Source organism: Ursus americanus, chromosome X (genome assembly GCF_024610735.1).
Source record: "Ursus americanus isolate L20-20 chromosome X, mUrsAme1.1.p, whole genome shotgun sequence".
Taxonomy (NCBI): domain Eukaryota; kingdom Metazoa; phylum Chordata; class Mammalia; order Carnivora; family Ursidae; genus Ursus; species Ursus americanus.
In genome coordinates, this window is record NC_142164.1 from 40,067,280 (window position 1) to 40,083,158 (window position 15,879).

Sequence of the window (15,879 nt, forward strand, 5' to 3'; positions counted from 1 at the left end):
AAAAGCAAACATATTTCAGTGGCTAGGGATCCTTTCAAGTACAGTGCCTTGCCCATGGTAGGCACTCAAATATTTGTTGATTGCCCGATACCTGAGCTGCTGCATTCCATTAATTTTTATGTTCCAGGTATTATACTGTAACAAAAGATTGGTCAAGGTTTAATTTTGAATATTTAATATTTTTAATTCTGGTGCTTTCAGATGTCTAGACAGACTTATTTATTTCGTCACTTCCTTTATTGTAAGCTCTGCTTTTAATCAGGAGTGTAACTGATATGTATTGCTGAGGGGTCAACTGGTCTGGGCAAGTGGCCGGGATAGGGAGATTGCAATATGTGCCAAGGGCTGGTGAAGAAGTAGATAAATGGACAAGACGACAGAGATATCAGGAGTCTGGGCCAAGAGTCAGCAAATGAGACAAACAGGCATCAGGCTGTCAGAGAAGCAGAGGACACCAGGTCAAAAGGAAGGCAGGCACAATGGTAGTCTGAAGTCCAAGGGAAGTAGTCTGGAACTAGAAAGACTACTAGAGCCAAGGGAACAGGACAACAGAAAAGAGAAAAATAGGAGACATTGTTGAACGAGATAATCAATGAAGATATTTCTTCCCCTAATTCTTGTCTGTCCTTAGGCAACTGAGATAACAGCGTTGGAGTGGACCCTGCGGTAAGAATGAACAGTAACTCTATTCAGCAGAAGGAAGGAGTTCAGGAAATGTGCAATAGAAACTGATGAATAAATCCCAACTGATGCATGCTACAGATTTAACCTTTCTATCATATTACAGCTGTCGATTACTCACCTGTATATCCCCTCCCCCCAGTACCTATTATTATAAGGATCTTACACATAGTAATCAGTTAATAATTATTCATGGAATTGAACTGGAAAGTTTAAAGGTCTAGGTGTATTAGCTTGTGGTCTACTTAAGAGTAAACACAAATAGTTTATTATTTTGCTAGTAGGACTATGATTTCGATGTTCATACTCATAATAAAGCCTGTCCTCACTGGACAAAGAAAGCTGTCAGATTGAAAAGGGAAGTGTTACATTGCCGAAACTATTAGTTTGCTGATTGTGGATAGACATCTCTGATAAATGCAACATCAGCATGCAACATGCAAATAATTAGTCAAGTCCTAGAAATGTGATTTTGCTTTTCCTACCAGGTATTAAATTGCTTCTCAACAAAAAATTTCTCATGAAATAGTTTAAAAACAGATTAGCGACAAATTAGCTAAATCCGTTAGAAGTTAAGTTTTGTTCATCATAACCTAATAATTTCAAATCTTCGCATTATATTTTTTTGCAGAAGTTAAATCATTACAGGCCTTAAAAATGACAACTTTTCTGTAACACTTTGTGGCAGTGCTGGTGTATTAAAGATTATTTCACTAAACTATTTAAAATTGCTCTGAAGGTTGAAGTGCATGACTTTATATGGTAACCAACATTATATATCTTGTGCATAGGTGCATTTATGTTTCTTTTTGTGACTTTCAGAGAGAGAGAGAGTTGTAACTTACAAAGCTAATCTTAGATTGTTTTTAAAACTTTGCAGTTAAGTGAAATTAGTCCCAGAACAATAAGCACCTGCCAGTGCAATTTTTCTGTTAACTCTTAAGGTAATTTGCTGGGGTGTGAGTGGTCTAGTGCTTATTCAGTGTTTCTGAAGATTTTTTAAAAAGATTTTATTTATTTGAGAGAGAGAGAAAGAGAGAGAGAGAGAGAGCATGAGTGGGAGGGAAGGGTAGAAGGAGAGGGAGAAGCGGACTCCCTGCTGCGCAGGGAGCCTGACGTGGGGCTCGATCACAGGACCCTGAGATCATGACCTGAGGTGAAGGCAGATGCTTAACTGGCTGAGCCAGCCAGGTGCCTCAGTCTTGTATTTTCTTTTAATTAACTTTTAATTAGCATCTAGGTGCCAACATTTGCAGCAACATGGATGGGACTGGAGGGGATTATGCTAAGTAAAATAAGTGAAGCAGAGAAAGACAATTATCATATGGTTTCACTCATTTATGGAACATAAGAAATAGCAGGAAGATTGGTAGGAGAAGGAAGGGAAGAATGAAGGGGGGGAATGAACCATGAGAGACTATGGACTCTGGGAAACAAACTGAGGGCTTCAGAAGGGAGGGGGGCGGAATGGGATAGGCTGGTGATGGATAGTAAGGAGGGCATATATTGCATGGTGCACTGGGTGTTATACGCAAATAATGAATCATGGAACATTACATCAAGAACTAAGGATATACTGTATGGTGACTAACATAATGTAATAAAAAAAATATTATTAAAAAAACCCCAAACAACCAAAAAAACCATCTAAGTGCCCGTAAAGTTTTCTTTGTGGAACACCTACATTACACTCACTTGGAATTTTATTAAAAATGAAGATTTCTGGGTCCCACCCCTAATCATCCTGAATCAGAATCTGAGGGAAATATCTAGGAACTCACATTTTAAATAAGCTCTCCAGATAATTCTTATGCACTTTACAATTTAAGAACTTGAGATCATAAACTTGTATATGATGAAAACACTACAGGATCTAGCTGTAGTTTTGACAGATTTTCTGCCGTCATTTTATTTCACCCTCATTGTGCTTCAGCTTCCAATCTGTATTTGCATTATCTATATAGTGTATGTCTACATATTGTACAATCTCTAGTTGTATGTTTATGTGTACTTTAGGTGGTAGTCTGAACATTTTTGAAGTATATTGCAAACCCAAATTTGGCACAAGTGCTGATTCTGCAACAACTACTATGACATCCTCAGCAAAATAGAAACCACTCTAGGACTTTTTCTTCATTTATGCAATAAAAAAGGTTGGATTAGAATTTATTTATCCTTAAGGTCTTTTCTGGATCTGATATGCTAGAACTCTGAAAATAAAAGTTGTTTAGAAACTACCAATTTTTAAAAAGATTTTATTTATTTATTTGAGAGAGAGAGAGCACGCATACAAGTGGGAGGTGCAGAGGGAGAAGAGAATCTCAAACAGACTGCCCTCTGAGCGTGGAGCTCAACATGGGGCTTGATCTCATGGCCCTGAGATCATGACCTGAGCCAAATTCAAGAGTTGGATGTTCGACTGAGCCACCCAGGTGTCCCTAGAAACAATCAATTTTTAATTTTTCCTTCCTTTCAGCACAATGCATGATGAAACTGCACTGAGAGTAGCTGTAACTGTAGCACCTAAAGCAGAGGTAAGTTCAAAGTATTAGATAAAGCCTGAGCTTTATTAAAACCGACAAGTGCTTTAAACGGTACCATATAACAATGGTTTTCAAACTTGTCTGCACATTAGAATCACCTGGGGAGCTGTTAACCACCTTGATGCCCAGGCTACACCCCAACCAGAAACTTGGGGGTGACACCTAGTAATTTTAAAACTTGCCAGGTAATGCCAATAGGAAGCCAAGTTTGAGAACCACCGCTATACAGTGTTGTTCAAACATTTAATATTCCTGGACTTTTTCGATTACTTGTATCTTAATATTAAGTACCTTAATAAATATTAAATATCTTAGCAAATGTACATACTTAATATTAATAAAGGCATTGGGAAGGGAATTATTCATCTCTTAGGCAAGGAATACTTCAAATTTCTCCATATGATTGAACAACAGTTATGGCAAACCAGCCACTGAAAGATGAGGAAGCACACAGCTGCGTTTCTAATAGGATACAGGTAACCCTTGATTATTCATAGCAAACTTTCAGTTCTGGGTGGGGTGACTCTAACTTGGTGTATGTTCAAAAGGAATAAAAATTAATTTTAATATTAGCCCAAGCTGAATAAAAGAAATAAATGAGATCTGATATTACAAAATCACTTGATGTCCAAAGTCAAATATGCCTAGGACCATATGACAGCAAGGATACATAAAAGTTATCTACATTTTACTTGGTAACTAAGAAACTACCTTTGTGATTTTGAGGGGGGAGGGGAAGAATTTTGTGAGTGTTAAAATTTTTTTCCTTCAGTGAGAATTTCTTAAGAACTGGACCATTAGAATTGGACAAGACACCCGAATCTATATTTTAATGTTATCTCTGAAATTTATATGGACTATATCTGCTCCCAATCTCATTTGTCATCTAGCTGGTCCCCTTGCTTTCACTTCTGCCCCCTGCATTAGTAGTATACAGGTTGGACTGCTGGCCAGAGACCCAAAATAGTGGTGACATAAACAAGATAGTTTATTTTTCTCTCATGTAACAGCCAAACATGTAAGAAATACAAAGCTGGTATGGCAGTCCCACAGTATCAGGGATCTAGGCTCCTACTAGCTGGTTGGGTTGACATCCCTAGAATGTTGTTCTTCCTCTGCAAGATACAAGATGTCTCACCACCATGCTCACATTTTAGCTAGTAGGAAGGGGAGAAAAGGGAAAGAGAGCATTCTCTTACGACCTTTGAGGAACTGGTTCAGTAATTGTACAGATCACTTATGCTCACTTCTGAACTTAGAGCTTAGTCACCAGGCCATATCTAGCAACAAAGGAACCAGGGGAAAGTATTCTTTATTGTAGGTAGCTATGTGCCCAGCTAAAAATTGACAGATCTACTACTATAGAAGAGAATAGTTATTACGGTCCAACTAACAGTCTCTGGCAACCTCTTTATATCCATTCTCCCTCCAGGAGACAGTGACCATTCTAAAACATAAATTGAATCATGGTACATATTGGCCACAAACTGTATAATGGCTTCCCAGTGCTCTGAAGATACAAACTAAAATCCTTACTATGTCCTACAAGGCTCTGCATAGCCTGGAAGAGCCTTGGTCTATTTGCTTGTCTCCTCTTGTATCCCACTTTCTGCACTCCAGCCATATCAGTTCTCATTCAAATCCCCAAACACACATTCACTTTCTCAGGAAAAACTTTCCCAGTGCCCCCCACCCCAACCTGGCTTCCTTTGTCAAAAAGCTCTAATATAAAGCACATATCTTCCCTTTGCGGCACTTAGCTCGCTTATTTGTACAATTATTTGAATGTCTCCTCCACAACACTGTAAGCTCTGAGAGTAGGGGCCGTGTGTTTTTGCTTGTATTGTGTTGTGTTCCTAGTGCTAACCCAGTGCTTGCCACAGAGTAAGCATTCAAATGCTTGGATATATGTTGCAAAAGTTTGGCTTATTATTTTATGAGCCCCAGGGTTTGGGTTATCTCACAGTGATCTGATACACTATGTGAAATTTTACTCTTATTCAAACATTTTACTTTGTGTGCAAATTAGAGCTTAAAGAAACAGACTTTGGAGTTATAAGCCTAACTTTCTAATTTAATTGCTTTGACAATTTTACATTAAATCATTTAGTCTTTTTCTGTTTTGTTCCCTGTCTATAAAATAGATATTAAAACATTCTTGGGGGCAACTTCTAGATCCTAAGCTACTAGGAGTCAGATGCAATCATCTCAGAATAGGATCAGAGGTACTCAAAATTCTTTAAAAAGTGTTGCTTGATTTTCAATGAAGATGTGCATATCATTTAAAAAAGCTAAAATATTTCAGATTTCTGTTTTGAGAAAAAAAATATCATTGAAAAGGCAACAAATTAGGAAGAACGCTAGCAGTACAAACAACCACCACCACCACCACCCTGGGATGAAAAAATTTCAACTGTTTTCTGTTACAACGAGCCGCTATGATTGATAAATGGTCTAATCATATTAAAATGTTCTTCAAAGAAAATCACATCTTCATGAAACAAATTTTCAGTGTTCTAATAACTGTATTAATAGACCCAAAGAATCATAGAACTGGATGGGATCATTATTTTGCAAATTTTACAAATAAGGAAACTAAATACTAGAAGTTTAAGTGGCTTTCCATAAAATTTCTCAGGCATTTAGGGACAGAGGCATGGCTAGCTTTAAATTGTTTTTTTCAAAATCTATGTTTTATTTCTTTAGTGTAAAGGAAAACAAAAACTTAGGGATAGAAGTGGTGTCAACATAATAATGTAAGAATGAAGATAACATAATGAGTGGTATGACGTGGACCAAGAGATGAGTTTATATGTAATGTTTCTATTTTGGACAATAGACACAAATATAATATGACTTGACTTGAAGATAAATAAAATAAATAAAATTAAAAAAATAAAATAATCAGGACTGAATAATAACATATTTCACTTCCCATCAGTATACCTGTAAATTCTCGGGTAACAATGCTTAAGAAAGAAAAAAAGAAAGAAAAGGAAATGTACCTGAAAAGCAAACCAGTGAAACAGCAACCAGTATAAATCATAGAAATGACTTTAGAATAAGAGAATTGGTTATAATCGACGTCCATATTGGCAGAGGGTATATAGCTAAAAATATCAAATATTATTACTGTCATCAAATAAGGGTGACACTAATTTCTTAAAAGTCCTTTTCTTAATATGAATAAAATGAATGCATAAAGAAATAAAAATAGCAGAGAGAACAGGTACTCAGCAGAGAGAACAGGTACTCAGATTCTTTCTTTAATAGCTTACCAAAGGGATTTCAATGTGTATATCTCTCCATCTAAAGGGAGAGACTGTGGTTCTCCAGTAGATTATATAATATTAATAATATTTCATAATTTACTAACTGATTCCTTAATTTGAAGGTGACATCACAGTAATATATTTGTGTGGCTTTGGAATTAATGAACACATATTGTCACTTATAGGTAAGTTCTTCCAATGGTAGTTTGGTATTTTTCTTAGGAAATGCTACCGTAGCTATCCCATTTTACAACAACCAAAAATGTGGACACAGACGTGTAACTCCAAATTTAGATAGAAATGCTTCTAGAATATAAAATAAATTGCCAGGGAAGTTGTTTTTAAAGATCCTAAATTTTCAAAAATTGTTCATATTTCTCATTCAATATGAGAACAGAAATTATACCTGTTAAAGTGTGTAGCTTTGAGATCTCAGCCTGAAGTTTTTTTTTTATTATTATGATACGTTAGTCACCATACAGTACATCATTAGCTTTTGATGTAGTGTTCCATGATTCATTGTTTGCGTATAACACCCAGTGCTCCATGCAATACATGCCCTCCTTAGCACCCTTCTCCAGTCTAGCCCATCCCCTCTCCCTCCCCTCTAAAACCCTCAGTTTGTTTCCTGGAGTCCATAGTCTCTCATGGTTCATCTCCCCATCTGTTCCCCCTCCTTCATTTTCCCCTTCCTTCTCCTAACGATCTCCCTGCTATTCCTTATGTTCCATAAATGAGTGAAACCATATGATAATTGTCTTTCTCTGCTTGACTTATTTCACTTAACATAACCCCCTCTAATCCATGTTAATGCAAATGTTGGGTAATCATTCTTTCTGATGGCTGAGTAATATTCCATTGTCTATACGGACCACATCTTCTTTATCCATTTGTCTGTTGAAGGGCTCAGCCTGAGGTTTTTAGTCAATAGCCATGTAAGTATTAGTTTTCCCTTCTCCAACATTTACATGTCAGTAAAATTGAACTGCCTTTTGAAGTTTATAATAGTTTAATACAGAAACCCAGATTCCATTTGATAAACAAGTCTTCAACCCATATGGAAGAATCATACTGGTTCATTTAGCAAGTATATGTAGGTCTATTGCAGGCCAAAAAATACGGAGGAGGGACATCAAATACATTAAAAATGAGACAAGAGACCAAAAAAATTATTGTGTTTTAACTTTAATAATACACTCGAAATTTTAACACAAGGATTCACTATTTTAATTAACACTTAAACACAATTATAAGGAAGAAAATGCTGAATGCACTTATGAATAAAGTACAGCATCTGTCTTTAGATTCACGAGCTGCCCAAAACATTTAAAATCTATAGCATATGAAGTCACGGAACCATAGGGCTAGAAGAAAACCCCACACGGTAATTCTTAACTGGGTTCAGATTGATCGTGACACTGAATACTTTTTAACTCATGTGACGGTCATTTTGGTCATCTAATCACACAGATGTCAACCACAGGGCTTTGCAAATGTGGAATGGTGATTCACAGTTAAAATGAAGTATAATAGATAACCAGAATAGAATCCCCTTAGTCACTGTTTTAATATTTTCAATTTGCACACTTAAAATGTTAATACGAGATAAAATTTCACTATTTAAATTCACATTACAGGTACCAAAACTACAAAGGAATACAGCAAAAATAGAGACCTACTGTAGTCTCTGGCTTTTAAGCTCACACACTGGTCAAAATATTCAGAAATTCAAAGGGTAAGAAGTCACAATAGAGAGTGGAAAGCCTTAAGACAATTTAACACACTCATTGTACAGCTGACCAAACTGAGGACCAAGGCAACTGGACCATAACAATCCATGTGTGTTTTTTGAAAGTGACAGTAACCACCATAGTCATGAGAAATGCAGGCTGACCACTTTAGGAGAATTTAATATTTAAGTTAGCAATTCAGAATTTCCCACTATGAGTGAATAAAAGTAGAAGGATGTTAAATATTCAAGAGAAGTTACTCTTATAAGTCAGGATGTCTTAGGCTGAGGCTTGAGAATAAAAGCACTTCACAAATAGAATAGTGACCACAAATTATTACAAGTCAAGATAATAGTTATACAGAAGGTAAATTTTCTTGATACACAAAAATTGTTTTGATGAACTTTTCAGTAGGTGCGTTAGCTTCAAACACAAGAGGAACATAAAACCACTTAGTAACTTTAGAGCTTATGTAATATTCTTGTCGAAAACAGTTGCTGAAATTACCAACAAAATGACAGAATATCTTTAAAGCAGTGCCCTCCTTATAACCTGTAATCATTTCACTTGCCAATTTTTAAGAATCATTAGTTGGACTGTAAATCCTGTGCAGGTAGACTTCTACTTTATCGTTACCCAAATTACAGATATCCAAGATACCGACGATGTGCGCTTTATCCAGTTTACTTGCGGCTTTTATAATATCACCTAAAAGTAAAAAGCAGATGGTAAGTATTGTAAACTAGTTAAATATTTACTTGGATTTAGTATCACATAAGCTGATTTTTTTCTTATAACATTAAGAATGTCCCTCATCTTCTCCCTCTTTCCTCCAATTTATCACACATTCATCAAAGTTACATTATTATAAATTACAAAGTTAATTTCTGCACATAACAATGAGTATATCATACAGACGCTACTACTAATGTCAAGATACGGGTTGGTATTCCAAAGCCATATTTAGTTATTTTTAGGTTTTAAATATTCTTGGTGGAGTAAAGTAAGTCTATATATTTTCAAGGTTATTTATATGGTACCAAGTAAACAACTTATTGTTTACACTCCAAGGGAGTACAAAAATCATTTTTTCTATTTTGAAATTTAATTATCTTTATGAAACTTACAAGACAAAGCCAAATACATACGTGTAACTGAAGTTTTTCCAAGTGTATTTCCTTTGAAATAGCTTTTTTTTTTAAGATTTTATTTATTTATTTGACAGAGATAGAGACAGCCAGCGAGAGAGGGAACACAAGCAGGGGGAGTGGGAGAGGAAGAAGCAGGCTCATAGCGGAGGAGCCTGATGTGGGGCTCGATCCCATAATGCTGGGATCACGCCCTGAGCCGAAGGCAGACGCTTAACCGCTGAGCCACCCAGGCGCCCCTCCTTTGAAATAGCTTTATTAACTAACACTTAGCTTTGGATACTCTCAAGAAGCTTTCTCAAAAATGGATCAGGTGAGGGACACTGCTGTGTATGGCGGAGCAGGCAAGTCCAGGGCTGTGTCCCTCCACTAAAACAACTTACAGGCTGACAAACACTCTCAGATCAACTTCTGCAGAACTCTGGAATCCACACAAAAACTTAAAACAATCAGGGGAAAGATTAATAGAGGAAGAGCTGCTGCACTGTGGTAAGAATGTGCTGTGGTGTTTTAAAGTGCCCATCTATTACGTGAATCAGCAGCAGCCATGAAGACGGCAGCTTGCACTCCTGGGGTAGGTTGCTAGCACCAGATGGTGGGATGCAGAACTTACTCTCAAAGACGTGGTTGTGAGTTTGGACCTGTTAGGCAGCTGCCTTAAGGGCAGATGCAAGAGCCTGCTTTCGTTTCACCTGATTTGGGGCATTCCCACGACTGGGGTAGCTTCCTCAATGGCTTTTGTTGAAAGCATATGAAGGCAAAAACATTAGCCAAAGCAGCTGGGGCAAAGCATAAAGTTGGGACAAGCAATAGACAGATCAAAAAGCCTGAGGAGGAAGGGGGTAGGAAGAGACACATGTGGAGGGATAAGGGCTTTTTAAGAGCTCCTGTGTACACTAGGGCATCAAGAAAACTACACGTATGCCCAGTGCTAGATGCATGCTCAGAAAAAGGCCTGAGAAAAACTTCAATTGTTCACCTCTGGCTGACCATCAGGTTCTGCAGAGCAGGAAGTGAACGTTAAGTCAGGGCTGTAAACAGCCTGGTAAGCACAGAACACAGATTCAACCGCAAAAACTGGAGATCATTTTTTGTCCTTGTTTTCCTTTTCTCTCCTCCAGGTGTTTAAAGAAACTCTTCCAAAGCACTAACTGACCACTAGGAAGCTAACCGATCACAGACTTCAGTGGTTACACATGACAAAGACTTCATTTTAAGTATAAGAAAATGAAAACATTTAGAGGCTAAGTAACTTACACGAAGTCCCATAGTGATTCTAAGACACACAGTCTGGCTTCAAGGCATGTGCTCTTAACTTTTGTATGCTAGGGCTACATCTCTGTAAAACTGTACCCCAAAGCCAGTGGTGGATCCAGGTTTTGTGGGGCCTGAAGGACATACTATTTAGATGCCCCTTTTATACATAGAGTACTGAAGCAAGTGAGGGCTTCTCAAGCTTAGTCTTTGTTAGCTTCACAATTAAAGCCACCTCTGCTAGACATGTCACAAAATCTGATGAATGACTTACAGCTGTGCAAATTCACTAATGCACAATGAATATAATAATGACAAATCTAGAAAATAACTATATAACTTTCTTCTTTGAATGGGATGGACTTTGACCTAATGCTTTGGAAAGATTTTGAGACCTCTAGCTTTGATGCTAACAGCAACAACCCAAACCTTAATAATTCTAATTGTTATCATATATTGACTTTTACAAATAATGACTTACAGAATGTCTGCAACAAAACTATAAGTAAATCTACTGTTTGGGTGATTGACTGCCTACTTGTGTCAATGCATTGAGCAAATGATGACCTCTTAATCTGCTCATCTGGTACTACATCAGAGAATATTGTGAGGATTAAATACTCAGGATATAGAGCACTTAGATTGGTGGCTGACACATAGCAAGAGCGCAGTTTATCAGCAACAATCATTTTCTACTTAAGAAAACCTATTTGACAAGGCAGGAAACAACAAATGTTGGAGAGGACGTGGAGAAAGGGGATCCTTCCTACGTTGTTGGTGGGAATGCAAGTTGGTACAGCTACTCTGGAAAACAGTGTGGAGGTCCCTTCAAAAGTTAAAAATTGAGCTAGCCTATGATCCAGCCATTGCACTACTGGGTATCTACCCCAAAGATACAGATGTAGTGAAGAGAAGGGCCACATGCACCCCAATGTTCATAGCAGCATTGTCCACAATAGCTAAATTGTGGAGGGAACCGAGATGCCCTTCAACAGATGACTGGATTAAGAAGTTGTGGTCCATATATACAATGGAATATTACTCAGCTATCAGAAAGAACGAGTTCTCAACATTTGCTGCAACATGGACAGCACTGGAAGAGATAATGCTAAGTGAAATAAGTCAAGCAGAGAAAGACAATTATCATATGGTTTCAGTCATTTGTGGGACATAGGAATAGCAGATCGGTAGGAGAAGGAAGGGAAGAATGAAAGGGGGGTAAACAGAAGGGGGAATGAACCATGAGAGACTATGGACTCTGGGAAACAAACAGTGTTTAGAGGGGAAGGGGGTGGGAGATTTGGATAGGCTGGTGATGGGTATTAAGGAAGGCACGTATTGCATGGTGCACTGGGTGTTATACGCAACTAATGAATCATCGAACTTAACATCAGAAACCAGGGATGTACTGTATGGTGACTAACATAATATAATAAAAAAATTAAACAAACAAACAAAATGTTAAAAAATAAAGAAAAAAAACCTAGTATGAAATTTAGATATTATTATTTACATCACATAGGGATTCTCTTAAAAGGACTATAGATTTTTACCTAGAAAATGAGCTTCTCTACATTTCACTTTAAATTGTTAGAATTGTGTACAAAAACTGTTACTTTTTAAGAAATGTCACAGATGCACATGGTGAGTGTGACAAAGGCAATGCTATATAGAAGATAAAGCGTCCTGGCATCTCTTGTAGCTAGGTTGGGATCATGTAAGTAAGTTCTGGCAAATGAGAATGTGAATAGAAATGATGTGTCACTTCCAGGCTAACAATTAAAAGCCAGTGTCTCCTTCATCTCTTCCTTCCTCTGCTTAGACAGCCCTAGAAGCCACTTGTTCCTGCTGAAGCTGCAAGAAGATGGAAGCAGACTGCATTCCTGAATTACCACTGAGAGGAAAGCTAATAACTATTGCATCAGATTTAACTTGAGCAAGAAATAAACATTTATTATGTTAAAGTCACTGAGACTTTGAAGTGGCTTTGTAAGTGCTTCACCATCTAACCTATGTTGTAACACAGTGCGGTATTCCTGCCTGCAAAATCATACAGGAAACTCTGATTACCTAGAGAATAATAAAATAAAAATAATAAAATTGTTTTCTTACATGTGTTAAAACTCTTCTATAACAAGTTATGCTTCTGAAGTGTTTATCAATGGAGATGTTAACTCAATGTGTTCAAAGAGGAGGAAGGGGTGTGTGTGTGTGTGTGTATGTGTGTGTAAGTCCCTGTAGTTCATAAAGATGATATCAATTAGGACATCTATATACTAACATGAAAACTATTCAAGATACATTATCAAGAGGAAAAAGGTGGTTATGGAACTATGTTTACTATAATTCCACTTATGTGTATTACTTTAAGACTGTGTGTGTGTGTGAGATCAAGTGAGATTTATTCCCAGTTGCAAGGGTGGTTTAAATATTTGCAAATCAATCAATGTGAGAAATCACATCAATAAAAGAAAGGCTAAAAACCATATGATCATTTCACTAGACACAGATAAAGCATTTGATAAAGTACAACGTCCATGAATGATGAAAACCTTCTGCAAAGTAGCTCTAGAAGGAACATACCTCAACATAATAAATGCCATATATGAAAAACCCACAACTAACACCATCCTAAATGGGAAAAAACTGAGAGCTTTTCCCCTAAGGTCAGGATCATGATAAGGATGCCCACTCTCACCACTGTTATTCAACATAGTACTGGAACTCCTAGTCACAGCAATCAGACAACAAAAAGGAATGAAAAGCACCCAAATCAGTAAGGAAGAAGTAAAACACTCAGGATTTGCAGATGACATGACACTATATACAGAAAACCCTAAAGACTCCACCAAAAAACTGCTAGAACTAATAAAAAAATTCACTAAAGTCACAGGATACAAAATCAACATACAGAAATCTGTTGCATTTCTATACAGTAATAATGAAAACAGCAGAAAGAGAAATTAAGAAGACAACACCAACAAAACTGCAACCAAAATAATAAGATACCTAGGAATAAACCTCACCAAAGAGGTGAAAGCCCTGTACTCTGAAAACTCTAAAACACTGATGAAAGAAATTGAAGATGACATAAAGAAATGGAAAGACATTCCATTCTCACGGACTGGAAGAACAAATACTTTTAAAATGTCTGTACTACCCAAAACAATCTACAGATTTTATGCAATCCCTACCAAAATACCAACAACATTTTTCAGAGAACTAGAACGATTTTAAAATTTATATGGAACTTCAAAAGATCCAGAATAGCTGAAGCAATCTTGAAAAAGCAGACCTAGAGGCATCACATCCTGGACTCCAAGTTATATTACAAAGTTATAGTGATCAAAACTGTATGGCACTGGCACAAAAACAGACACATAGATCAATGCAACAGAATAGAAAACCCAGAAATGAACCCACAACTATATGGTCAATTGATCTTCAACAAAGCCGGAAAAAATATCCAATGGGAAAAAGTCTCTTCAACAAATGGTTTGAAACATATTCTACTTGAAACAAATCACCTTGCTTTTGATTACCACATCACTTTTTGAGTGGTTCTTGCCCTTCATGTCTCAAATATTAACTGCTTTGGCAGTATGATACTAGGTTTTCTCAGGTGACCATTAGTGACTTCTGGAGAACAATTGGCATTAACAACTGAGAATTTTGCCTTGATATTTCATACCAATAATAACATACACACATAGCAGAAGAAATGTGATGGAAATAGATGCTGTATGCAGTAAGAAAATAAATACACAAATATTTAAACTATGTATTAGGGCACTAATTAAGAAATCTGGACTTTCTGGAAGTCTAAAGAGCTGCAATGTAAGAAGTAATACTGCAAAGTCAACTAACATATCGCCTCTAAAATGAACTGTGGAAAAGATAAAAGACTCATAAAATCAGATATTCAAGCTCAGTTTGCAGTAACCATTACTGCCAAAAGTTACTTCATCATCAGGCACAGCTCATAAGACTTGTTTAAAAACAATATGCACTCAAGAGTTTCATTAGCTTCGAAAGACCCACCACAAAATCCCAAGATAATAAAGGCTGTCTTAAAAGCTCTTTTAAATGTAATATCCTTCTAAGCTCAATGAGAACGGCTAGAAACTTTATTACCTGCTCGGGAAATAAAGATGCAACAGGAAGTGGATAATTATAACTGGGTACATAATTTTACAGGAATATAGAAATAATTTAGAGCTCAGTAAATTATGTAGCAGCCTAAACAATTAGTTGGTTGAAGGGTTTCACTATTGGGATTACATGAACTCCTAGCAGTCCTCAAGGAATTTATTGCATAGCACTTGAATAACTGAACATATATAAAAGAAAACAACCATACTGTACTACGCCATGGAGGTCTTAAAATTTCAGGCAATTGTAAGGTGAAAGGACAGATCATCTCGCCTGAGTTAAAAGGAGAGAAGAGTCAAGTTGGCACTGCTCCATGTGCATATCACTTAAATCTAATGAATACTTGCATTTAGAAATGTATTATAAGAGAACATTCTTAATGTCTGTCTGGAATCAAAACCATTAATTTGTCCAGTTTATTTAAAAATATATTCTCATTTATAAGTCTTGGGGTACATTTACCAAGCAACCCTTTATATTGAGTGTTAAGTCTAGAACTGTTTATATAATCATATCTTAGGATTAGAAGCATTTACAATATTAATTTTATCTTCTGAGTGAAAAGAATATTGAGATTGTCTTACTTGCAAGTGCTCTTGGACTTGCCATTGAGTCATTTCCAGGTGTAGCCTGTGGATACACACAGCTGTAATTCATGCAGCTTAGTAATGAGTCAATTTGAGATGTTCGGAGATCTTCTGGAGAATACATGGGCAGGAATGCAACATCAATTGCGATCTCATGGTTCAGACCTGTATAGAAAGACCACACTTTGTTAAAAGTAGATTAGTACAGGAGGCTAATGAAGCCAGGTTTGCTGGTTTGATCCTGACACGTCCCAAATAGCTTCACACATGTAAATGCATGGTTTCAAAGCTAGGAACTAAACCCTTTGATGGGTAAAACTTTATGAATACATGCATCTGGTTGAAAGAGGAGACACTTTAGCGTAGTCTGTCACCACTGCTGAAAATAACAATCCAAAATGTTTAACAAAAAACCCCACAAAAATAACACCCCCCCAAAAAACACCCCAAAATGTTTTACCTACTGATAGAAGGTTTAAATTTTAATATCCAGAGGATGGCCTGGTCACATA

At 36.8% G+C, this 15,879-nt stretch overlaps 1 protein-coding gene and 1 long non-coding RNA gene across 3 annotated transcripts in view; one reads left to right on the forward strand and one right to left on the reverse strand.

Moving 5' to 3' along the window:
- The first annotated feature begins 467 nt into the window (after positions 1-467).
- LOC123786392 (uncharacterized) lies at positions 468-12,717 on the forward strand. Its single transcript, XR_006777956.2, has 3 exons — positions 468-666; positions 3,158-3,215; positions 12,451-12,717. It is a non-coding gene; the product is annotated as an uncharacterized LOC123786392 (long non-coding RNA).
- The window catches only part of RADX (RPA1 related single stranded DNA binding protein, X-linked), a 68,777-nt gene continuing 60,560 nt past the window's right edge, over positions 7,663-15,879 (reverse strand). For both annotated transcript variants that reach the window (XM_045788633.2, XM_045788624.2), the window contains exons 13-14: positions 15,365-15,532; positions 7,663-8,934 (exon numbers count right to left, since the gene is read on the reverse strand). In XM_045788633.2, coding sequence (XP_045644589.1) covers positions 8,804-8,934; positions 15,365-15,532 — 299 coding nt within the window. In that variant the 3' untranslated portion in view covers positions 7,663-8,803. The remainder of the gene's footprint in view (positions 8,935-15,364; positions 15,533-15,879) is intronic.